Source organism: Sceloporus undulatus, chromosome 2 (assembly GCF_019175285.1).
Source record: "Sceloporus undulatus isolate JIND9_A2432 ecotype Alabama chromosome 2, SceUnd_v1.1, whole genome shotgun sequence".
NCBI classification, from domain to species: domain Eukaryota; kingdom Metazoa; phylum Chordata; class Lepidosauria; order Squamata; family Phrynosomatidae; genus Sceloporus; species Sceloporus undulatus.
Window position 1 is genome coordinate 45,724,221 of NC_056523.1, and position 26,505 is coordinate 45,750,725.

General features: G+C 39.1%; 1 protein-coding gene across 1 annotated transcript in view; it reads left to right on the top strand.

The window, feature by feature from the left end:
- The window catches only part of GRM7 (glutamate metabotropic receptor 7), a 513,800-nt gene that overhangs the window by 377,200 nt on the left and 110,095 nt on the right, over positions 1 to 26,505 (top strand). The window contains 1 exon segment of the mRNA XM_042453709.1: positions 6,808 to 7,743. Coding sequence (XP_042309643.1) covers positions 6,808 to 7,743 — 936 coding nt within the window.

A 26,505-nucleotide genomic window follows, 5' to 3' on the forward strand; every position in this document is an offset into this window, starting at 1 on the left:
ATTAAATCCCCCAGTCCCCCAGTGTGTCGTTCAGCAGAATCACTTTCTGTGTCATACCTGTGAGTCACAGGAGAATTCCTTAGAGGCGAGAGATTACCCAATTTCTTTCTCTCCCATCACAACCCCTTCTTTCAACGTGTGAAATGTAAAAGCACAGTTCATGAATAGTTAATGCCTCGTTATTACAACACAATGTGAAAATAAGTGTTGCAATTTCACCATTGTATTGTCTTTGCTAAATAACATTAGAATAGCACTATTAAAGTGATAATGTCCTAAGACACATGCAACTCGCATAGACCAAAGGAAGATGTTTTCCCTCCCCAGTTATTTTACCTGTCTATATAGCCTGAGACCAATTTTTAAAATGGATATTCTAGGAAATGAACCTGAAATCTTGTGAATGCCAAATATGCATTGTTCTATTGAAATATGGCTTCTTATAAGTCTTATATTGATTATTAGATATGGTTTGATATTTTGGGAATAATTGGAACAAGAAGTAACCAAAATAAAATGACATAAATTAGAAATAACATTATGAGTTATACACATACAAAGGGATCCTGTAGCAGCTATGAGGCTAACTGTGAAAAACAAAGTGTAGCATAAGCTTTCATAGGCTTGGTCTGCTTCCTCAGATGCATGAAGTGAACTATCCACTCTCCAGATTAATCACTGTAAAATTTGAAGTTGTGTGCAATATATTTCTTGACTTCCTTGTTTTAGAAAGCTGTTGTCCAAACAATTTAGTATGTATGAGGGAGGAACAGCATCCAATCTGCCTGATCCTGGCCTGGGAGTATTGCCCTGTGTCATCTGTAAGGCTGAGGGGAACATGGACATTTTAGCCCATGCAGAAAGCCCTTAAGAGAGAAAATTTGCAGATATTATCTTGGTTCTTTGGCTCTATATTCTACCATCTATAGGTTTTACCAGATTATATGTAATTATTTAATGATATATAAACAATTTAATGGTAGATGCACAGGCTGAGAAGTGACCAACTAAAATTTATCTGGCCTGTAACAATGGTTAAAAGTTAAGGCCTCTAATGAAGAAGTCTTTAATCTATAAATGAATAGCTCTTTCTATGTTGATAATTGGTTATTCTTAACACTGCAGTTAAATTTTGGATAATTCCAAATTGGTTGTAATAGTGAAGGCCAACATGCCTAAAGTTTAGTTCAGGTTTTCCAGATGGGTAGTATAGGGTTGTGGTTGTTTGTTTTTGTGTGCTTTCTTGCTTTTTAAAGTGGGTTATGTATTCTATTAAGAGTAGTGTGAATTTAATGTAAAGTATATGACCAATATCATTGATGCTCCTGCTGGTGGCTTATTTGGGACTGCAACGGTAGCCTACTTCAGGATCAGGCTATCCAGCCACTCCAGTCCCAGGCCAATCGGGGTTTGATCACAGCTGGAGTGGCCAGAAGCCACTCATAGCCAACTGCCTGTTTCACCCCTCACTGCCTTAGAGGAATAAACATGATAAAATCCAAGCATTTTCTTTTTAATCCATTTAATTACAAAATTGATTATGTAATTTTGGTGAATTAGCGGGCTCAGATCTTTGGTTAATATAATTCCAAGGTATTTAAAATGGGAGAAATTGATTTTGATTTCATTGTTACTGTACAGACTTCTTTGATCTTGTAGTGACACAGTGAAGCACATCATTTTTGATTTTGCAATATTATTTTGAATCCTGTATAAATCTGAAACTGAATTGAGATTTCTTGCAGCATAAGGATTAGCATTTCTGGGTATGATAAGAATATTAAAATATTATCTGCAAAAAAGGTTCATTCCCCTGGCCAAAAAATACCCTTGATTTTTTCTGATGTTCTTATTACTTCTGAAAATGGTTCTGTTTTTGCCTGTTTTGCATTTTTATTATAATTGCTTTCTTTTGTATTATAGTTATATGTATTTTACACCAGATTTTCCACTCTCACTTTTCTGAGCTTTATCAATGGTTTGTTTAGTGGACTTTCATGAGGTGAAACTGGTGGTGTCTTGGTGCTGCCTCTGGTTGTGCCACCTCCAATTGGTCCCTGACCAGCCAGGGGCCACAGCAATCGGACACCTGCTCTTAAAGCAAGCCACCACTATGGTCCCATATTGGCCACTGGCAAGAAGTGGAGTTTTGCTGCTCCTTTTGCTGGCAGCCTCAGGATACCTTAGGCAGCCTTAGAGCAGCTTGCAGCTGCATTGCAGGTGTGTGTCATCTGTGTACCATGCCACTGAAGTGGCTGGAAGCCACTCTTTTGACCCCTCTGTTTCAGGCCTTAGTTTTTCCCTCCAAAGTGGAAAATAGTATTTTACCTTTAGGGAATTACTTATTACAATCCTAATTATTCCTTCAAAATAAATAAGAGGTTAGAATTAAGATTGACATTGACATTGAGAGAGGCATCATATAATGTTTCTCAGACTTGTATTTCATTGTAAACCTTTAATATTCTGAGAAGCAGCATGATATAGTGTAATGGTCTGAGTACTGGACTAAGACTCCAAGGGACCAGAGTTTGAATCTCTGCTCAGGCACAGAAACTTACTGGGTGATTTTGGGCAAATCAGAGGACATCTTGCTGAGAAAACATCACAATAAGTTTACTTTAGGACTGACATAAATTGAAAAGACTGAAAGTATACAACGACAACAACAATTCAATTATCTATATCTTCAGATATGACAAACAATTTGAAAATAGTTTCTTGAATATAGGAATGAGTTTGTACAAAGCATTCTCACTCTCCCCACCCCCCACCCCCCACCCTGATATATGACCCAAGGCCACATCTCATTTTGGATTTTGAGTGGGTAAGTAATGGTACAGATCTACACTGTATAGTGATGACAGGCACACTCTATCTCCTAGCATGTTCCATCTGGGCTTTTAAGCTGAGACTTTCTATGTTCTTTAAATATTTTTTTAAAAAAGTATCCAAGAATCCCTAGCCAGTTTGATGCAAGATTCTTCATCCAGTTTGACCCAGCATTTCTCAGCCAGTTTGTGACTTTTCCAAACTCATAACATTTTCTAAGCTCTGGTAAGCCATCTGGAAATTTACTGTAATATTAATGAAAAGAAAGAACATCAATTTTCTGTTTCAGGCAATAGTTGGGGGGAGGGAGAGAGGTGTGTTCTTTGTTAATTTGCCCTTGATCAACTTGCACTAACGTTTGTATTTAAGGCATGGAAACACTAGCCTTTATGAATATTTACCAATTCAATCAGATATAGGTGTAGCTTGAGGCAAATGCTATAGGTAAAACAGATTTAGGCTAAAATGAAAGGATAGCAAATTGATAATTTATAATCCAAACTTCCATGAGTCCCATATCAGGAGAATAGTTAGATAAAAATAAAATAAAATAGTATCATGCACCTATAGCGAGAAAGGAATCACTTTTGAAATTCTCTGCCTCTGGTACCAGATATAACAACAACAACAACAACAACAACAACAACAATAAATTTTATTTATATCTCCCGCTTCTCCCTTTGGATCGAAGTGATATTACAGCAGTAAAACAATCATAAAATACATAGATAATACAAGATACATCAATCAGAAATAAAAAGAGAAGAGTTTTTACAGTATTGCTAACAGTGGTAAGAATCGAGTCATCGTATTCAGATGTTCAAAATCAGATTAGAGGAGATCCGTTGGATAGGCTCGCCGGAAGAGATTAGTCTTCAATGCCCCCTTGAAGGCTTCCAAAGAAGGTATAAGACGGATCTCTCCCGGTAGGTTGTTCCAAAGTCTAGGAGCCATCGCAGAAAATGTTTTACAAGAGGTGGTTTTCAACCTGTTTTTGGGGTGTTCTAATATTTTTGTGCCAGATGTCCTGAGAGGATTATGTAGGAAAGGTGTTCCCTTAAGTAACTCAGGCCCAGGCCATGTAGGGCTTTATAGGTAATAACCGACACTTTGTATTGGGCCCAGAAGCTAATCGGCAGCCAATGTAGAGATTTCAACACCGGTGTAATGTGCTCTGATTTCGGTGTCTTGGTGATCAGTCTGGCTGCAGCATTCTGAATCAGTTGGAGCTTCCAAACTTGGTACAAAGGTAGTCCCATGTATAGCGCATTACAGAAATCTAAGCGAGAGGTTACCAGTGCAGGTACTACTGTTTCAAGGTCCCCCTGAGCCAGGTAGGGACACAGTTGGTGTATCAGCCGAAGTTGACACCATGCACTCCTGGCTGTCGCCTCCACCTGGGATGTCAACTGTAGAGATGAGTCCAGGAGCACTCCCAAACTGCGGACTTCATTCTTCAGGGGAAGTGTGACCCTGTCAAGGATAGGTTGGGAAATCTCAAACAGACTTTGAACATTTGGCTTGGTTGGATTACATTACTATTTATTTCTTTGTCCCAGGAATCTCTCAGGCCAGACCTGGTCAGAAAAAATTGCCTTCATGAAGCATGGCTTCATCTCATCCACACTGACCCTCTAGCTCAAGAGAAAATGAAATTGTTTCCATTTTGCATTAAAATGCTACCTTAACTTGCTGTTTCAGCTGTTTTAAAACTGGATTTTAAGAGTGCTTTTTATGAGTTTTTAATGTGTTTTTAAAATGTTTTATCTTTGTATTGTTTTAATTGGTTTTTATTTGTACATTTCCTCAGGAGCCAATGAAGGCTAGGAGATGAATAAACTTACTTTAACATTTGATTCATTTTATATTCACCTTTCTGCAAACAAACACAAATATGAAATCTGTTAGCCAAAAAAACAAAAACAAAAACAAAAATTTCAAATAAAAATATAATTGCATGAAAGCAAATAAAAGAGAATCACAGCAACATATATTCTTATTTTGGCTATTAGGAACTCTAGTTATAGATATGTTGCTTATGGGCATGATATGAATAAAAATCAGCATTACTAGATCATCCTTTAAAAATTGTTTGCTCTCTTGGTAATCTAACACCCCCCCCCATTAAACATGCATGTATAGATCAGTTGACTTCAGTGAAAAATAGTACGTTCTCATATGTGTGTGTGTGTGCGCGCGCGCGCGTGTGTGACAGAGAGAAAAAGAGAGTTGGGGGACAAGAAGACTGCAGCTTAGAATTGGTTTCTTTTATAAAAGAGTCACATGTACTTCTTTTATTAAAAATACAAGTTTCCTTTATGGTATTAAGAACACTGTTTCCAACTGTTATAAATGTAGAAGTGGATACTGTCCATTATTAACCTGTTTGTCTAGCTCAACACTGAAAAGCACTCTTGGGTTGAATGGGACAATTAGCAGGAGACTATATGTACACATACACTAGCACACACTATGTAACCCATGACTCGAGAACTTTACATCAGAGCAAGAAATGAAAAGATGAGTGTGTGCAAGACATTATCACCTTCTTCCAAGGTAAATTAATGTGCTTAGGAAACATGGGTGGGCAAAATCATTTGTGATGACTATGGCTCGATATAGATGGGCAAAAAGTGCCATCCTGCAGGTGAGATGAGGGCTGAGCATCCCCACACTCACAGCTCTCCCCGCGCTGCCAAGGCACCTTCTTGGCACCTGTCCATGTTGATGTCCCTTAAGCGCAGCAACCAAATGGTGCTGCGCCAAAGGGGTGTGATCAAGCTGCCTGGCGACGGCTATGGCACTGCTTCATAGACACAAAAAGGAGCCGGCAAAATCGGCTCCTTTTTGTGTTCTACGGAGGCTGGATCAGTGCTGTGGTGTGCATTTGCCGCAGCACTGATCCGGGGCATCGATCTATTTTTACAGGGCCTATGACTTTGATATGCAACTTTTTCTTTGGCCCAGAGGCCATTGCACATTTCTCAACTAAGCCACTGTGATTCCACCTTAATTGCCATGGCTCCAGCCTATGGAATCTTGGGATTTGCAATTTAGTCAGGAAAATTTAGAATTCTCATCCAGAGAGTTCTAGTGTTTCACCATTCTTCACCAAACCACAGAATTCTATAGCAGCTTAGCAGTTAAAGTGGAATCCTAGTGTGTGTAATGTGAAGAGGCACACAGGATTGCCACCTGTAAGCAACAGTCTTAAAATAAGTGAACAACTGTAATGCTGAATGCAACATCACTTAGGGCAGTGAACCTATTAGATTACCAGCATTTGAAAGTGTGGCCAAGAGGGATAATATCAGTTGCCCATACCTTAATTCAGTGCATAATATTTTATAATCTAAAATCCAATTTTAAAAAAGTGTGTGTGTGTGTGTGCGTGCATGCGTGCGTGCGTGTGTGTGTAGAGAAGCAATGGTTCATTTAGAGTCAATTTTTGAAGATTGTCTAGATGCCCAAATTAAATTGAAACTTCAGTGTTCATTCAACTTTTAAGTCATTGATATGAAAATTGGCTTTTAAGGTTATAAAATATTATGCATGGCTATATGAACGTTCACTGTGTTGTTGCAAATATACACATATGCACATACACACACACCAAAATGCTTTCAGGTGATAATACCAAAATAGTCTGGGTGATACCATGCTGATTGGAAAAGAAGCACATCATTTAAATTATGTTGGAATCTGTATAAAGCTATTTTCATTCTATCTCCCTGCAGTAATAACTTTTATTTACATTATTTTTTTCTTCTGTTATGAAACTACATTCTCTCTATATTTTTTCTGGGCAAAATTTCTCATTTAATTCCCAGTTGATTAATATTGCTGCTGTCTGTTTTTACCCATATATATTCATATTCATGTTTCTTTCTTTAACAACTTACCAGTCTTCTAGGGTGGCCTGATAATTGCATCCAGATAGCCAGTTCTATTTACTTTACATTCTTTTATCCATAGATGGACGAAATGCAATGGGGCAAAGGAGTGAAGAAAATCCCCACTTCTGTCTGCAGTCTTCCTTGTAAACCAGGAGAACGAAAGAGGATTATTAAAGGGATGAGCTGTTGTTGGCAATGTGAGCTGTGTGATGGATACCAGTACCAAGCCGATGAAGTCAGCTGCAAACTCTGTTCTTACGATCAACGTCCCAATGAGAATCGCACAGGATGCAGTCCAATTCCTATTGTGAAGCTGGAGTGGCATTCCCCATGGGCTGTCATCCCAGTCTTCTTGGCCATGCTTGGAATTATTGCCACCATTTTTGTCATGGCTACATTTATTAGATATAATGACACCCCCATTGTGAGGGCTTCTGGAAGGGAACTCAGCTATGTTTTATTGACAGGAATATTTCTATGTTACATCATCACGTTCTTAATGATTGCCAAGCCAGACGTGGCAGTGTGTTCATTCCGGCGTATCTTCCTAGGATTGGGGATGTGCATAAGTTACGCTGCTCTGTTGACTAAAACAAACCGTATCTACCGCATATTTGAACAGGGCAAAAAATCAGTGACAGCACCCCGGCTTATTAGCCCAACATCACAATTAGCTATCACTTCAAGTTTGATATCAGTGCAGCTTCTTGGGGTTTTCATTTGGTTTGCGGTTGATCCACCCAACAGTCTAATAGATTATGATGAGCATAAACCAGTGGAACCAGATAAAGCCAGAGGAGTTCTCAAATGTGACATTACGGATCTACAAATAATATGTTCTTTGGGGTATAGCATTTTCCTAATGGTTACATGTACTGTGTATGCCATCAAGACTCGGGGTGTCCCAGAGAATTTTAATGAAGCCAAACCCATTGGATTCACTATGTACACTACCTGTATAGTATGGCTTGCCTTCATTCCAATATTTTTTTGTACATCGCAAGCAGCTGAAAAGGTAGGTGAATAATATGTAATGCACAGGATCATTATGGCTAAAACATATATACATATATTTATCTTTAAACAGCTTTCTGTTTTTTAAAAAACCCCAGTATATTCAAAAATGTGTCTTAAACCTATGACAGTACATCATATGTGTGTCCCCCGTTAGCTTCTAGTTCTTTTTTGTTTGTTTATAAACTGATTTATGATCAGTCAGAATCAGTTGATCCATTTCATTTATTGCATTTTTTTCAGCTTAGTGAATGCAACAGAGTTGTCATTTCAGCATAAGAGACAGCTCACACTTTGATTACAAAATGTAAACATAGCATCTGTCAAAAGCAGTTTTCTGCAAACCTTTATTTCATGAGTTCAGAGCAAATGAGAGCAAAGGATTGATCATGATGGCTGAGGCATCTGTTGAACAACTAATAAGTGAATCAGTGTTGAGTTTCTCAAAATATATACACTGCATCAGCCTTACAACATAACTAGAGTATACCCAATGGTAAGTATTTAAAGGATTGTAACTTCTGTTGTGCGAAATACTATGCCACATCTTAGTGGTACTCCCTAAAAGAGGTTTAGCATAATAATAATTGGCTGGTGTTGATGTCATGTCCCCTTTTAAAAATCAGTATGATCATAGTCCTATGAGCATAGAAATCTGCAATAATCCTGAACTGCAGTGGTAATTTAAAACCACTAAAAACCTATTTATTATTCTCAGCTTCAAAACTGCAAGTTAAAATAAGTAATTTCATTACAAAGTCTGCAGCATGTTGGCTATGTTTACTGAATAAATAGTAGTAAATGTGTAAGTAACAAACAGATGAACAGATCGGCTCAGGCTGAATGGCACCAGGGTTATCACTATAAGACTAAAGTAGCTTATTATTTCTCTCTGTTCAAGGGTGCATGTAATATATGACAGTGTACCTCTATGCAACATTTTATATTTCTCTCACTCTTTGTATTTTCTGTTGTGACTGAAAATGAGAGGAATCAAGAAAATGCAAGAGAAGAGGGGAGATGAATAATAGTTTTGTTCCAGAAGTACAAAAATTATGTGTATGGTACAAGATACATACTATCGATTATGAACTGCTTCTGACTACCTACTTACATCCAGTCAAATAATAAAAATAATGTAGGGGAGTAGGACTTGTGCTGATTCCTGCTCATGTCTGGATTAGCCCTACTATTAGATACAGAAGTGACACCCCTCTGTATCAAGAGACTGGGAGAAAGCAGGGGTGGTAGTTTCTCAGCTGTTTCTTCTATGCATGTCTCTCCTCCTTGGTGTGTAGAACTGTGTGTGCTGGACAGTCTGCCCTACAACCACAAAATTAACCAGCTCCCCTCTGATGTGGTGAAAGATGCTATCCAAACCAATTAAGATCCTATCAAGTTCAGATTTTATCATTAGCCCAGCTCACTACACTGTGAAGTAGAAGAAGACATCTTTTCCCTCTTTGCTTTTGCAAGTGAAATGGCTGGACATCCCTGGCTCAACTCATACTCCCATTTTTGAAAAAGAAAATTACAGCTGAAATGCCTGAAGTGAGAAACTTGTGACAGTATAGGACCCTGATAGAATTCTTCAGTGAGAACTAACATGATAGTCCAGTTTCTTTGGATGAATGGCCATCAATAGAAAGGAAAACTGTGGGCCTCATTTTTTATGAGAGTACAAAGCCATGTGCTGCAAGTGTATTCAGATAATTAATAGCTTGCTTTCTTTTTTGTAAGTGCTGCTAAGGCAACATCTCTCTATATATATGAATCAGTCACTAATTTTCTTTCTTTGACCTTCCTTGGATTTACCACATTTAACTACAAAACTGATTGAAGGAGGAAATTTTAGACACCTTTTCTGATTCCTGCCAAAGTAAAATTTCTTAGAAATTAGTCTCTCTCTGGAAATAGATTTTTGCAACATCCAAGGACAATTTACATTGTTCCATCTATGTTATTCATTAAGCTAGAATAATTTCGTGACAGTTAACCTACCATTTGTACATCTTGTGATCTGGGTGTTCAGTACTTCTTTGAGCTCGAAAGATTACCTACTAGAGAGGCAGTGATAGAAGCAGTGCAGGTGTTATTGTAAAGCACAAATCTGCTGGAACCACTCTACACATTTACAAGAGCATGTGACACACAAAAATGTGTTACACACTTCTTCAGGAAATCCATCATTGCTCCTTTTGATTTTGCTTGTGGACAGGCACTGTTATTTATCCACTTCCTTAGATTAAGCTTATTATTTTCTATTTTATTAAAGAGAATGTCTTATGGATTGGTGTCAAAAATCCTGACATCAGAATACATTATATGCATAGTAGACATTCTAATTCACTAAACCTGTTTCCATGTTACAGAAAGATGTATGTGGATGGTATGGTTTTTTTTGTTGTTGTTGTTATCAAATGTGTTTCAGCTGCTAGGAGTGGATCCACACATATACTGTAATAGGCTTGTCAGATGGATAGATTTTGTTCAGTTCTTTTCTGTCCTTTATTAGGAAAAAAGAGATTGGCTCCTCTCCTCCAATTCATTTTTCCTTTGTGTACAGAATTTGGGATTTAAAGTAAACACTGATATTAGTGAAGACTATTTTTTAAAAAGGTGATATCTCTCTTCTGCAGCAAATTCTTCTTGCTAAGCTAAGCACAATTTCACATATTAGGGTGAGAAAAGGGTAAAGCTTTTTCCCACCTCTGCTTTAATATGAAAAATGGAATTTAGTGGTATCACTGAAAATTAAGAGCTATGAGTAACTAATATTTGCAAGTTTTACTTTATAACCTAGAAATAAATATTTCACAATTTATTCAGACAATTATTCCTAGAGTCATCACATCAAACTAGGGAGTTTAGCACAGAGCTAAAAAAAAGTGACTTATCGCTGCCAAATTCAATTCTAATTCAGGATGTGTCCTGATATTATCATACGTGTTTTGCCACTGACTCTGCCGTCCAGCTGGAATCTGAGCTCAGCCAGCCTCTTTTCAAAATGGGAAACTCTGCTGCAAAGCAATCACACACCACAGCCCCAGTCCAGCTATTTACCTGTAGAAAAAGAAGCAGCAGAAAGCCACTCCTTTTTGAGCCAGCAAAAAGCCAGCTTTTCTACTGCCACTGCAGCTTTATAATGCTCCTGCAGTGTGTGGCATCTAAACACTTTTCTGTGGGAGAGCCGTAAAGCTGCCACCATGTAAATAGCCAGGTGGCTTCATGGCAGCTTCTTCCTAGCTTGGGGGCATGCATAGTGTGTATGGCATGCCTCCAAGCTGCCTCCAAGCTGGCTTGTTTTTTTTTTTTTTTTTGCCAGTCTGTTCTGGCTCTGAGACTGAATAGTAGAAATATGGTTATTCCATGATCTTTTGGTGAAGATCAAGTGTAGTACATAGCTACTGAATCAAGTTCAATGGTTACCTTTCATTTATAATAACTGACTAAATAACAGAGAACCAAGCTATCTTGGAGCCCCCTTCCCTCTGTATAGAATGCTCTGGTCCTTATACACCAAGAGATAAGCCCTACATACCTTACTCTGTCTGAATAAAGTTAGTTGGTCATAGTGGAAAGGAGACCTTCTTTGGCATGATGTACACCATATGGAATGTTCTCTCCTTTTACATTAAGTGGGTTTACAGATGTGGATATTTTGGCTGATTTGTTTATCAAGGCATTTCCCTGGCAATTTTTCTGATTGTTTTAGATGGCTGTCAAGCAATTGTTTTAGAGGGCTGTTGACACTGTTGACATTTATGACTGTTGACAATGTCTCTGCCTTTTAGTGTGCAATGAATTTGATAAATTATTTATTCATTAGTTTAGTTTAGTTTACTGCTTCAGCATAGTTTCATTATTTTAGCAATTGGATTTATTGTAACTTGTTTTCATTTTAAGTCATGTTTTGATTTGTTAAGCCACTCGAGTAAATAAACAGTATCCTACATTTTCTCAAGTTAGCCCAGGGGGGCATATGTTAACTCTCCTCTTCTCCACTTTATCTTCACAACCCTATCAGTTTTATAGACTGACTGTTCCAAGAAGGCCTAGTGAGTTTCATGGCTCAATGGGGCTTTAAACAATGAATCTACTAAACCCCAGTCATGCACTCTACAATTGGCTCTGTTCTCTGTGCTTGATTTAGAATTACCTAGTATAGTAATATAATTAGTATCCAGCTGCATTGGTCTTTCTAACATTTACATGAAGGGGGAAAGAGCAGCCTTTTATTATTGTAAGGGCTGTAATTGTGTTTTGGAGTAAGATTCAACCAAAGAAAATGTTAAGAGAACAAATGTTATCAAATATTAAATAATTGCATTGTGAGTTGCTTTTTTAGAAGTGGAATTTAGAGTGTATACATAATTGTAAAAGCATGATAAAATCATTTAAGTAGTTTGAAACTACAGTATTTATGAGAATCAAAAGTTTGGCTGAGATCCTGCACCAGATGATATAGCTATGAGATGAAGCTACAACAGGATGTCCCAACTCCAGTATGGTGATCCCTCTACTCTCCACCAACTATATCTCTCTGCTCTCCACCAACTATGATGTGGTGAGTTTGCAAACATGCAGATGAGGAAAGGTAGGTTTGGGACTTGAGTTGTTCACTGCATGGTTAGTAGTGAATTTCATCCTCTGCTGTGACCAAAAAAATGAGTTCTGATGGCAGGAACCTGACTGTAATCCACCAACAGAATGCCAGCTGATGTCTTAATATTTGTAATTTTTTTAAAAAAACCTACACACAATATTTTTTTTAAAAAAGAACAACAGTATTATGTCTTTAGTCTACACATATTTTTTATTTCATTTTCACGACGGCAGGTCAATGCAGATTTAGATATTAGACTGCCACTTTCTATTTATTGGGAGGGGGGGAGTATAGGCTGTGGCCAGAAATGACAATAGTTCTGCATGAATTTATTTAGTGTGTCTGATATGTCCTAGCTGCAAAATGTACTTTTCAGCAGAGCATTTTCTTGTGTGCAGGCATAGTGGAAAAGGATAGAAGTTGTTATGAGCAATTGTGTTTCCAACACAGAAACAAAGTGGTTCTGGAGCTGTGCCAACATTGCAGTCCTTTCTGATTTTTTTTTTTTTTAATATCAAAACCCCTTAACAAGACTTCTAAAAAACATTCCCCATTGTTATCCTAAGCTGTACTGCAGGCATAAATATATCCTGCAGCTGTTTTTGGACTCCATCTCCATGAACACCAGTCAGAATGGATGTCAATCAATGAATATGCCTAACAGGTTGCCCACCTTGTCTGTTCTCCAATATAGTTGTAGGATGCTGCTGTTTCTAGGAAATACAGGTGTTAGCGGGAAGTTGCGGTGCCTGTATTGTTTTGCTAATGATCCCATAACTTCATCTCAGAAAAGTGATTCACCACCCACCAATCCATCCATGGGCTATATATTCCTCCCCCCATTTCTACAGCAAGCCCAGCTACCTCTGTTTTCCTTTTATAGTGGTGAGCAGAAATGATGTCACATCATTTTTTGTCACTATTTTGAGAGGACTACAGAGGGAAAGGGAAGCTATTTGGGAACAGAGTAAAATTACCAACTCGATTATATATGTAATATTGGGTGTTTCAACATGTTTTCATGAATTGGGAGGATTTTCTGTGATTTTAATGCAAAAAATATGTCCCCAAATTGTGCATTTTTTAAAAAAAAATGGGGCAGGGGGGCTTGGAGAACTGGTGGAAGGATTTGAAGGTGGAAAGCTTTGGGTCTTGGGGCACACCCTTGCATTAAGAGATGCTAATGAATGTTGCATGAACTTTCATCTTATCATTTGCAGCTGCATTGTGAACAGGAACTAGTGGTCAAAGCTTTCCCACACAGTAAGATGCAGTTAAAGATAGCTTATATCCCTCATGCATTATTTGCTGCCCAACTGAACACTGTGGCAGATGACACACCTTGTTAACCTCTCCCTTTGGAAAGTGGGTGATGTACAAATGAAACACTAGTGATAACGCTGCCAATATAATTGGCCTTGACAACAAAACTGCTTAGAATTCTCAACAGCTCTGTGGATCCCTGGAGCAGAAGCAAAGCTCCCTCCAAGAAGTGTGAGACCAATTATAGGAGGTATAGGTTTATGCAGAATCAATACAAAGTGGCACTTGAAAAGAGCACAAGCGGCTTCTGTAAGGTCAAGCAAAGCACAGCAAAATCAATAAGCCAAATTTAATCAAAATATTAGAATAGAGAAGTGGGAAGATCAGTAGCCAAGGGAGTCAACCAAGTTCTGCAGTAAATTGTTTGTGTGACTGACACACAATGAATAGAATTGTTTCCTGAAATCTGCCCCCTTTCCTTGCAAACATGCTTTCACTTTGGATGAGAATTTCTCTCTTCTGAGGTTGCAAAACCAGTAATTTCTGTGTTGGAAGAAGAATAACCTGTTCAAAAAATGATCTTAATCTTTTATTAGTCTGTATGGTTTATTTATTTTGCTGGATTATTTAGCTACTTTTGTTTTGCTGTGTTATTGCTCGATTAATATCCAAGTTTTTCTCCAGAACGGAGGCTCAAACAGGCTTACAACAATGCAGAAATAACATGCAGATGAAAGCATTCAAATATTTGATAAAATGTATCAAAACTATAATATTAAAAAATAAAGTGTCAGTTTAAAAAGAAAGGTTAAAAGTAGAACAGCATGTATTAAAGACTTTTTTGGGGGGAGAGGGGAGCCAGCTGTTCCCTGAAAGTCATAGGTGGTCATAACTATGACTGGTGAAAGTTGTGTTTGGTGCTCATTTTTTAAGTGTCCAACCTGCAGTGTGCCTCTAATGAACTAGACTCATACAACTGAAGCAATATGCAGTCAACAACATGTGATCATCAGGCAGGTTTTGTGTTTTTCCCTACATAGAAATGCTTTGTGTGTAGGAATAACTAGCCTTATGAAGTCCTGAATAGTGTTGAGATCTCATCAGCAATATGGAAATAACAGGATATGAAAGGAACACTATGGGGTGAAGCAGATGTCTGGGAAAGTGTGGCCAGAGGCCACTCTAGCCACAAGCAGATCAGGTCCATGGTGACTGCACAGCCTGCTCCGAAAGCAGGCTGCAGCTACAGGACCCAAGCCACACTGCCAGAAGCCAGATTATCCTGGCTCCTTTTTGCCCCAGTCTAAGGGACCAGAGTGTGGCCTCAGTACTGCTTCCAGCTGTGTTGGAGATATGCATCCTATAAATGGTGCCCCTCCAACATGTCCAGAAGCCACTGCTTTTGGCCTGTGTGTTTTGGGCCTAATATTACAAAATAAAATATTGGGTCTCATGCTTTAGATTTGTTTAGATTGATGAGATTCCGCTACTTCTTTATTGTTTGGGATCATCAAATGAATGATTTTGTCTAGTTCTAAAGATTCTGTGAATATGAACTGCAGGACACCCCAACATCTTCTCTCTCTCTCTCTCTCTCCCTCTCCCTCTCCCTCTCCCTCTCCCTCTCCCTCTCTCTCTCTCTTCCACCTCTCTTTCCCCCTCCCCCCAGTATTTACATGAAGAAAAATAACAAAACTAGTCTGAGCAATCAGTTCCATTTTGCATTATATGCATGGTGAGGAAAAAAAATCTGTTTCATGGGTTCCTGTTCCTGTTATCAGCTAAACAGCAGTCAAAGAGAGCCCGATCAGGATCAAGATAGAGAATGCAAGGTATATATAATAACCAATTGAACCATTATGGACAATGTATCACTTGTGAGCTACATTCAGCCGCCTCTAACCCATTTTTGTGCCATGTAAAGACCTCATATGTGGCTCTTGATACTGGTGGCATGCTACCAAATAGTGGTGCAGCAGTAATTCTTTTACTAAAAGCTTCCCATGCTACAATAAGGCACTATGTGAGCTAACACCTTGTTTCAGAGGAGAATCTTGCTTCTGAGACTTCTGGGAGCACAATGTTCCTCTAAAATATGGTGCTGAAATCAAGAGTGAAGAAATTTGTCCCACAGTGGGATCAAGGACCCTTTCAAACTACCCATTTATAGCACTCTGATTCCACTTTAAATGCCATTGCAACATCCTACAAAGTCTTAGGATTCATATAGTTAGGCAAGGGTAATTGGGATTCTCAGCAAGGGAACCTCAGTGGTTCAATGAACTACAGATCCAATCATTCCTTAGCATTGAACCATGATAGTTAATGTGCTATAATTATCCTCCACAAAGAAGGATCCTCCATAAAGAAAATCCATACTAGTTTTGCTCATATTTTCTTTTTATTCAATTGTTATTCATCTTTGCTCATATAAACATACTATCCATTGCCACAGGTGTGTTCATTCATTTTGAAGATGAAATATATATATTCTTCAAAGGTTTTCAACCATTTTATTTTCTACATGGCATCAAAAAGTTCAAAAATATAGAGATGTTCAATTACAAAGTGATTTTCAGGCCACATTGGCTTCCAGGACTACTATTAAAAAGTAAACCAAATAATTTCTCCTCCATCCCTAATCTTTAGCATCCCCATCAATACTTTACACATGAAAACTGAGGCACATGTGGCCAACATGACAAAAGTGAGGAAGATCACATGCTTTGCTTTTGTCCAAACCTCCTGACAAGGATAAAATTCTGCTAAAAGGGGAAGCCTGCTGGCGGCCTAATTCCCTCTGGAGGGAAGCTGCAGCCACCAAACCATGCTTCTTCCCTCCAGAGTAAAAAGAACCCAGAAAAAAAGGGTTCTTTTTGCACTGCAGGGTGGACGTCATGAGTGTGCCAATGGTGCACTCATGACATAAGCAACATGTGACACCATGCGGACGACATGCTGCACTTAAATCACAATGGTGGTGCCCGTGTACATGGGATGCCACCATTGTTACGCCACCACTCCGTACTAGGGTTAGGGACTGTGCAGTTAGTGCACAGTCCCTAATCCTAGTATCGCCGGGAGTACGCCGCATTTGGGTAGTCTGTACCATGCCATTGTTCCCGTTCCTTTCCTCTCCCAACCCAAATTTACTTAAGTGGAAAGTACCTTTGCACTTTGAACTCAGTTTGTAGCAGCTGAAATAAGCTGAGGTCAAAGAGGAAAAGAGGGAGAAGGAGAGAAACTGGGGCATTTTAAAATAGCTGAAAAAGTGGGATGACAGAATTAATTGGAAGTGTTTCTGCCAAGTTTGAAGTTATGCTTTAGTGTTGAAATGGAAAGGATATATCAACCAAAGAAAGGTGCCCTTAGAGAAAACTCTGCTTTCATGTCCCAGTTGTGGAGCCCTCTGTCATTTCATACTGCCCCAGGTATTCTAACCATCAGGAAATGTGAAGCTCTTCATCGCACACTATTTTTGTGGATCTAAATGGCTTTTCCTCGCCTGATATTTTTTTTAATGTTCTTTCCATTCAAATCAATAGAGTAATCAGGATGTGCCAGATCCATTTGGCAGCATGCAGCTTTGTTTGCAAGTACATGCTAATGATTCCTTTAGGGTAAGGAAATAGAAATAAAAACAATGTAATTTGCAGGCATACAAAAAGCCATATTAAATATTGTTACCTTACCAGGTTAGTACTCATTAAGCATTTACAGAAAGCCCCCCCCCCCCCCCCTGCCTTTGCTGTGAGATACTGCTTGACCAATAAGGTTATTGTGTGTTTCATCAAGAATGTATATCATACCTTTGAGAAATGCTTGATATCTCTGTTGCTATAGCAACTATATAATCATGGCTGTCACTGCCCACAGAAGTCCATTGGACCATTTGTCATTTTCTGCAATGCTGACCTAAAATGCAGAGTACTTACTGATCAAGCCTTCTGATCCATCTTTACTTCCCAAAAATAAAACAAAACACACAAACACCTCTCCTCCTGAGTAAAAATGGGAAAATGTATCCATTTTGCTTTCTTCCATGTACAGTTGTTTTAACCTTCAAGTTCTTTCTGTTCCAAATATGTGAATGTTGGTAATTTTTCAAATATCAGCTCATTTCCCCAGCCTTTGGAAAAACCAGATTCAGGTGAAGGACTGCTTCTGTTCTGTATAGGACCATTTTTCCAACTGGTTTTGTTGTTGTTTAACCTGGTGCAGCTTTCATCAAATTTTCTCATGCACATTTGCTTATTGTATATACTCGTCTATAAGTCAAAAAAATTATACTACAAAATTGATCCCAAAAAACTGGGTCAACTTATACATGGGTCAATGGCAGGACAAGAACCTACCCAAAAGCTACCCTTGACTTATACATGAGGTTGACCTATACATGACTATATATGATAAGTTTCCTTTGATTTCTTCTCTGTTCTTCAGGTACCCGTATGTTTCAGGAAAAACTAGAGAGAAGTCTATGAATTGTAGCCAGTCTTGTTCCATAACACTTCATTAAGTCAACAGTCAGATACATAGCATATAGGGGATTTTATCTAGCAATAGTCCCCCCCCCCCCGTGCATTGATTAATACATAACCAAGGGTAAATGTGTTGTCCATATAGCAAAGTGCAGTACAATCAGTTAAAACAGTTCTCTTCAATGAAATGAATTGAGCCCAGGATACCTAAAGGACCGCCTCTCCCCGTACATTCCGCCTCGCACCCTCAGAACGTCTGGGCAGCAGTTACTGAAGGTGCCTGGGGCTAGGTTAGCCTCCACCACTCGGAGGACATTTTCCACAGCTGCCCCAGCCCTTTGGAATACGCTGCCCACTGAGCTCTGCTCATCTACCACCCTGGCCCAATTTAGGAAGGACTTAAAAACCTTCCTATTCCAACAGGCATTCCCCGACTAAATATCCTGTGGGCCTCCCTCCTCTTCCGTGGCCATGAGGTTGGGCTATGGGGCTTTTTATTGTATTTTTATGTGGATGTAACTGTATGCTTTTAATCTTTTACTGTATTGAATGTATTATGTTTTATATGTTGTAAGCCGCCCTGATCTTTTGGAAGGGCGGGGTATAAATAAAAATTTTATTATTTATTATTTATTTAGTAAACTCGATTTAAGGGCTTTACAGACTGCTCCTTTCCTGGCTGGATCAGGGCCACATCAGCCTCACACCATAGCCCCAATCTGGCCTTTGGAGAGCGTGAAAAGGAGCCGCAAAAAGCAGTTTCTTTTTGCACCCTCCAAAGGATGCCATAGCCATGGTGGCATGGGTGTATGGCGCCCCTTCAGCACTGCATCATCTGGACACAGCATCAGAGGCATGCCATGATGCTGTGTACCATCTGGAGCAGCGCACAGCTTCATGATGTCCTGGGGGAGGAGTCAGGGCATCCATCGCTAGGACGCTGTACCCTGACTCCATACACAGGCTGACCTTTCAGGCCCGTCTGTATAGGGCAGTGATAGTGAAACATTGAGGTTTGTGTGCTGGCGGCAGGACTTCCGGCCCTGGGGGTGTGGTTTAAGCCCTCCGGGGCATAGCTTCCGCCCTTTGAGGCAGGACCTCCTCCACCCTTTCTTTGCCCCCAGCTGTCAGAGACAGCTGGGGGTTAGAAAAGGCCTGTGGGGGCAGAGCCATAGGCAGGAGGTCAGTCCTCTTCTTACCGAACCTTCCCTCATCCCCAATGGACTCCCTGGAGCTCTTTGGGGATGAGGAAAGGGAAGAGGGAAAGAAGAGGATTGGGCACTAGCCCGTCCCTCTTTTCCATGGACATTTTCCTGCCCCCAGCTGTGTCTCTGGAGACAGTTGGAGGCTGGCAGAGGTCCCTAGAAAGAAGCCACTCCCATGCACCGGTCACTCCTCCTCCCCCGCCCGTTTTCCGGCCTCCAGCTGTCATAGATAGGCAACTGAAGGCTGGGAGAGGGTTGAGAGGAGCACGCCATGGCACACGTGCCATAGGTTCAACATCAGGACTTTAGCTAACTAAAATAATTTTAATAAACTTGATTTAGTTTACTAAAAGAATGATGCATTTGTTTGGTATTCCAATGCAAAACATACTTGAGTCAAGAATTTAATGTATGCATTTTAAAATTTAATAAACCACTGTTGAAAAGAGCTAGTCATTATGGGAGAGAAGAAAGTTTGCCTCTTGTGTTCTGATCCTCCCTCCCCCCACAAAAGAAATCCTTTGCTTGGAAGGGAATGCTTAATTGGTAAGGTAAGAGTTGCTGTTTTTAAAATGATCACTGATTCGGAATTTGCAATTCCACTTAGTTCATACTCTAGTTCTTCTACCAGTCCACTCACGGGTCTTCATTTGTAATTTATTATTTCCTATATAAATTTATCCTTTTTCATTTGAAATCAAGACAGATAATGATTAGTCAATGTTTTTATACAGTAGACAACAGTATGCTATTTGTGTTCAGGGAAATTCTTCAGTTTAAATTGATCTCGCTGGAGTTGGATCATTCCCTTTACCCTCAACTCACTACCATTGGTGCAAAGAGAGTTCAAAGCATAAAAGAAGTAAGAGTGGAGAGGAGAGGATGAATCCTCACCTTTTCCAGTAGGCTCAGACAAAAGGAAACTGCTGCAAACTTTCCTAGTTTGTGTCTTCTTCCTCAGAAATAACTGTTGCCATTTTGCCCACTCTAATTTGACTGGCATTATGTGGCCCAATTTTCATCTGTGAAGTGTGGAAGGGTATGGAACTGTTATTCTCTCTCCCCCTTTCCTTCCTCTCTCCCTGATAGATATACACATACACATATACACAGAGAGAAGGAAGTTAGAAATAAGAGTGCTCTACATTTAAGAAATTACTATGTGATGAAGTACTGTAAATTTTCAAAATACAAAAGAAACAAAACATCTGAAGCACAGCACCTCCAATACCCAACTTATGGAGCTAGTCCAGGGTGATACCACGAAAATAATAGTCCACTCACAATAGTCCCTCTTACATATTCATTTGCAAAATGAAAGCCTCAGTACAAGTTAGAGATCCTCAATACAGGGTTTTCCTTCTCATGAGTCTTCACATATTTATCCTATCATAATTAGTTTATAAAAGAACATGTAGAGTTGATAGCACAACAAGAACCTATGAACACATTAATTTAATTAATTAAATTAATTGCATATTCAAAGTAAAATTTTAGAGAAGTTAATTATAAATAAACTGAGTTAAAAGTTAGGGTTAATTAACACAATTGTCTCCTCTGTAGAAGGTCATGAATTAATAGAGTCCAGTTCCTGACACAGTAATAAACATGATTTTTGATGTCGAACAACCCTGCCCCATTTGTTGCATCAAATCTCTTCGAAAAAGTTGTCCTGGTATAGTTTGTTATGGTTGCAAGGTATGAATCTAATTTAAAATTTTGAAGAGAAAGAGCCGAAGGCCATAATCATGCTCTTCATTAAATAACTTAAAGAGCTGAATGTTCATTTTCAGTTAGAAACATACCACCAGCCATAGATGGGATAAAAAGTATATTCATGCCGTGGCAACCTTCTGTATCTTTAATAGGAATATACAGATGACTGCAATGGCATAATTAACAATCACTGTCCTTTGTTGAATTTTTAGTTATTAAAATCAGTGTCTTTACAATGAAAGGATAATACTCCTATTTAATTTATATGAAACTGCATCATAATGGTGATGTATTCAGTTAGGCACAAATTACTTTTTTAAAGTTGGCACCTCCGGAGATAGGTCTGCAGTCACTGTGGAATTCTTTGAAGCCTGCAAGCTCTGCTGCTTTGATGTTTCATGCAGAAAGTCAAGATTTTTTTTTTCCTGTGTGATTATTCTGGCCTCTTTTGCTGGCTTGATCTTGCTTATACAAAGGAATGAACACAAAGTAAATAAAATACATTAAAAATAAAATTAATCTCTCAATGGGCATGCATTAGGAAAACAAGAAAAGGAAATATAATGAACCTAAGATGGAATGAAGAAAAATATATGCCGCATATCTTACATATCTTCACACCTGCAAAAACAAAACAAAACAAAACAAAAAAAATAGGATGACCACCTGTTGTCATTTATAAGACATCATTTGAGTAACAATATTGTGATATAGGAGGGTCATTCTATCCCCATTTCTCTATGGGGCCAGCCTATTTTCTTGGCTTTATTTAGAAGTTAGATGTTGGACGGAAGCTGGAAGAACAAAGTTTCAGTAGGTCATGGGTCTCTCACTCATAAATGTATACTCCTTTGCAGGTTCACATGGTGTGATTGTTCCAAGGGGAACAGTGGTAAAGGAAAAAGCTGCATCTTGTTTCCATCTTCCTACCAGTCAATTCCTAAATCTCACAGTGTTTCTCTTCATCATCACCATGTTCTGTGTTATCCAAGTAATCAAGTAAAAATGCATGGCATCAGGCTTTTAATCTTCTAGGTGGGACAGAAAAGGGTTCACAATCATATATTTATTTATTTTCTGTGACATCATTCCTGAAATATCTGATACATGTGTACATAGAAGGACTATTTCTCGAGCTACTCCTGAGCCCCAAACATCTCAATCCTTTCTTGTTCGTTTCTACTAATCTTCCATCCAACCAACACTATTTGGCAGGGATATTCCTGATTAATCCTCTGTTTTTCAGCTGCTTTTAAAATGTATTAGGGCATGAGCAGACAGGCCAAAATATAGCTGCTTTGGGTCACTTTGGAGGTATGCTGTTTAAATGATGCATGCGACTTAAGAGGCCAGAAGTTGTGCCAAAGCTGTGCTCTAGTCCTTAGGAGGTTTCCAGCCTCTTAGGACGCATGCATAATTTAAACAGCATACCTCCAAAGTGATCCAAAGCAGATTTATTTTGGCCTGTCTGTTCGGGCCCTTGTTTTCTTTCTCCTTGGTTTGTTCTCTGCTAACTTCCATTGCTGCAAACTGAGTTCACAGTGCAAAAGTAGGTGAGATGAGGAGGGAGTAGAATCCTGCCCTTCCTAGTAGGCTCAGGCAAAAGCAAGCCCCTACTACAGCTTCTCTAAACTTGTGTGGTGTTCCTCATTAATAACAATTGCCATCTCGACCAGAGTTTTCAGTTTTCCTCTGTGAAATTTTGGAGAGTATATACTAAAAGAGAACAGCTCATTGTTGTTTACTCTCTCACCAGACTGCAATGTTAGCAGTGTTTAGTTGCACCGAAGCAAAGAGAAGGGGACAACAGATGGAAGTACACAAAATACAGTGCCATGGTCTCTGTTTAAGTGCTTTTTTCTGTTTCATTTGCTACAGGTCTAGGATAGCTTGATTCCTCTGCTCTATATAATTTAGAAGATGCCTAACCAGTTTCATTTCATTTTTCGGATAACACATGAATGTAATGGAATGTTGGAATTTGTATGTATTTTCTTAGTGCTTTGTGATGCAACCTCAACAGCCTCTAGTTAAATATTAAAAGCTAATATTTTTCCAAGGCGTTGAATGCATCACGTTGACATTCAACCTCCTTTTCTTCTTTTCTTTAGAAACTTTGTGATGCAAAGTAGGACTGCCAGCAGAGTTTGAATATCAGATTCTTAGTTCCTCCTGTGACATTACATAATCATCAGTCTACTAAAAAGATGACAGCATCTTAATAGGAAATAATTGCCATTCTGCTTACAGTGTTTGCAACACCAAAGGGTTATGATTAAAACTCTGTCCTTTGCTTACACCTTGATTTGTTTTTTTAAAAAATCAAACACACCACAACTATCAATAATCCAAAGGATATTTTACCCTATTCATTTAAAATATGTATTGTTTGATACAAGATTATGTATATAATTTCACAATATGTGCCATATCCTACCAGTTTTGACTCAGTGCTTGCCTCCATGTCACCATACACATTGTAGTTAATTTGTATTGTGCAATGTTTTCCTAATAATACATTATGAAAGCTTGCAGAATGTTATAAGCAACCTTATAAAAACAGGTTTACCACAAAAGCAGAAAATTGTAGAGTAAAGGGAGTTCTATTATGTAGGACTTTCCATTTCACCTTGGTTGTTATGTAAGAAGTAGCTACTTTTGCTTTAACTCCTACACTTTCTGAAGTACTGAAAACACCAGCATGTTTAGAAAAACTAAAATAGGTAGGATCCTGCCTTCCAAAGTGGTTTATAACATATTAGGCTCATCACAAAATAAAAAGAAGATATCAGAAGTGAAAAGGCAATTTTGCATCACGTTACAAAGTGGACATGTAATGATAATGCCTACAGACAATCCAGTGACAGCAATTGTTGACTGACTCTGGAAATACGAAGACACCAGGCTTTGATTTATATAGGGCCACTTTTCTTTAGATTTAAACCTTGTATTTAAAATGTGAACTGAAAAGGAGGGAGAGCTACTCAGTCTGGGATTCCACTGAAGTAAAGAGTCTCTTTCTGACCTCCTCCTCAAACTCCCTTAAGCAAATCATGTAGCCCTAGAAGCAAACCAATTACTACCTGGCCAGGTTTATTGCTCTGAGGCTGTCCTAAGGAATCTCTTCCCATTATGTCTCATGACTTAAAGCAAGGACATCCCTCATGCAGAACCTAAGGCTGCTTTCTTTTCCTGCCCCCAGAACCTAGAGGAGCAATTCTGGGAGCTTATTGCATGGGCCCTGGAGAACGGGCCTGGCGCGGAATGGAAGGGGGTGGGAAGGCAACAGAATGGGGATGTCACGTATTCTACTACATGGGGGAATGCTGCAAGAATGTTGACAATGCCACCAGAAGTCTCCGTTCCATTCCCCATCCATCCCACGGAGGCTGATTTTCAAGAACCGTTCTGAACAGTGCTTGAAAATTAGCCTCTGTGGGATGGATGGGGAATGGAACGGGGACTTCCAGCGGCATCGGCGGCATTCCCCTGCATGGTAAAATATGTGATATCCCCATTTCATTACCTTCTCACCGCCTTGCATTCTGCACCAGGCCCATTCTCCAGGGCCTGTGCAATAAGCTCCATGGAGAACTTCATTTCACCAAATACTCAAGTGCCTACAGGTGATCGCCTTATTCATTTCTTTTCTCATTCTGCAACCTATCAAGTGACTGCCTAGTTAAGAACCTCACCTAAAACCAATCTCCCATGTATTCAGTGTAGGGTCTGTAAAGACCTCTCAAGAAAAGGGGGATGAGATCCTACCTTGCCCAATGCAACCATCCAAAGCCTATGCTGAACTAGAGGGGATGGATAGGCTGAGTATCACTGCTGGGGAAGAGTAGACAGATAAGACAGATAAGCCATCTTGATCTATCCCCCTCATGTCCCAACCAGGTGCACAGAGCCAGGCCTGACATTTTTTTACTGGCCTCCTTTCCTTCCAGGGATAGCAAGAAAAGCCCCTCCTCTGGGCTATAGAGTCAATAATACTTAGCTCCAGACATAGCAAAGGAGAATCTGAAAGCCTACAATCAGGTTAACTATAAATCACTTACAATCTTACTCAGAGACAATTGAGTATGATGAGGAGGGATATCAACATCTTCTCCTTCATGTATAGATCATGCCCCAGTATCGTGATTTCTTTAAAAAAAAACAGGTTTGGGAGCTCCAAAACAGAATAGAATTCCAGGACTGTAGATGGCAAAGAGTCCATTAGTCAGCTCCATTCCCTCTAATAGCACACTCCTAAATCCCTGTCTTTTTCCCCCAATGCACTTTATCCTTACCAAAGATAGTGTAAAACAGGTGTAATCATGTTTATATTGTGAGGAAATTTCTGGAGGTTTGAAGGCAGCTCAAACCCCTTTTGATATTGCCTCCTTTTCCAGTAGAATGGGAAAGTGACATTTGAAGCCCTCTCAGTTTCATTACAAGAATAGATGGATTACCTGATAGGTTGCAATAGGGGAATGGGGTGGCTATAGGATCTTGAGCTCATATTAATTCTTTGATCCAAGTGAAAGAAATATACAAAAACTATGATTATCGTACACAGAAAAACCAGTGGGAGAGTTGCAGGATCTAAAAGACAAAAATGAATCTTATCACATTTACCTGTGTCCAGGCTGTAGGCAGCCCATATTCACAGGGGGAACCCGTCTACAATCCCACTCTTGAAAAAGCGGTGGGAGAAGTCCAGGTTGTCGACAAACTCCCCGTGTGGATATGGTCTGGTTAAAGCCCAGGCGTGGGTAGATGCAATAAGACTCATTTTTGTCTTTTAGATCCCACATCTCTCCTGATGGTTTTTCTGTGTGTGATAATCTCCACAGGTGAATGAATCTGTAGGGCACAGGACAGTGGGCACAATCCCATCTGTGCATTGTCAACGGTGTGGCAGTCTCCATTGTACTCATAATTCTTGATGCTCAGGTGCATAAAACAGATAATGCTTTGATATTATGCCAACTTCAACAATATGGAATTGAATTATTGTGGAAAGAACACAGATATACACATATTGCTTATGCAAGATATAATTTCTACTAATCTAAAACTAAAATGAAGTAAAGATATAAAAGAGAAATAAAAATAGCTATTTGCTTGGAATTTATTATGATGGAACCATTTTTTTTGTTTGTTTTCCTTGCTCCTTGCTTCAAATAAGAGTGGATATATATTATCACCATATATTTACTCCAGGGAAACACTGCAAAACCAAGGCCTAGCACTGACTGTTGAACATTATAAACACAAACTGGCTTTTTATGTGACAAGATTGTAACAAAGAAGTCACTTAATCCCTTGGAACATAATAAGGTTATTTCATGTAAAACAGAATGGCTACTGATTTTAAGATCATCTAGGAGCACAAAGAAAATCATAAATGATTTAATTCAGTTCCAGATAAGTTACGTAGATGTTCTTCAATTTCCATGCTGAACACTCAACCAGGACTTGATTTGAGAAAACTACTTTATGGG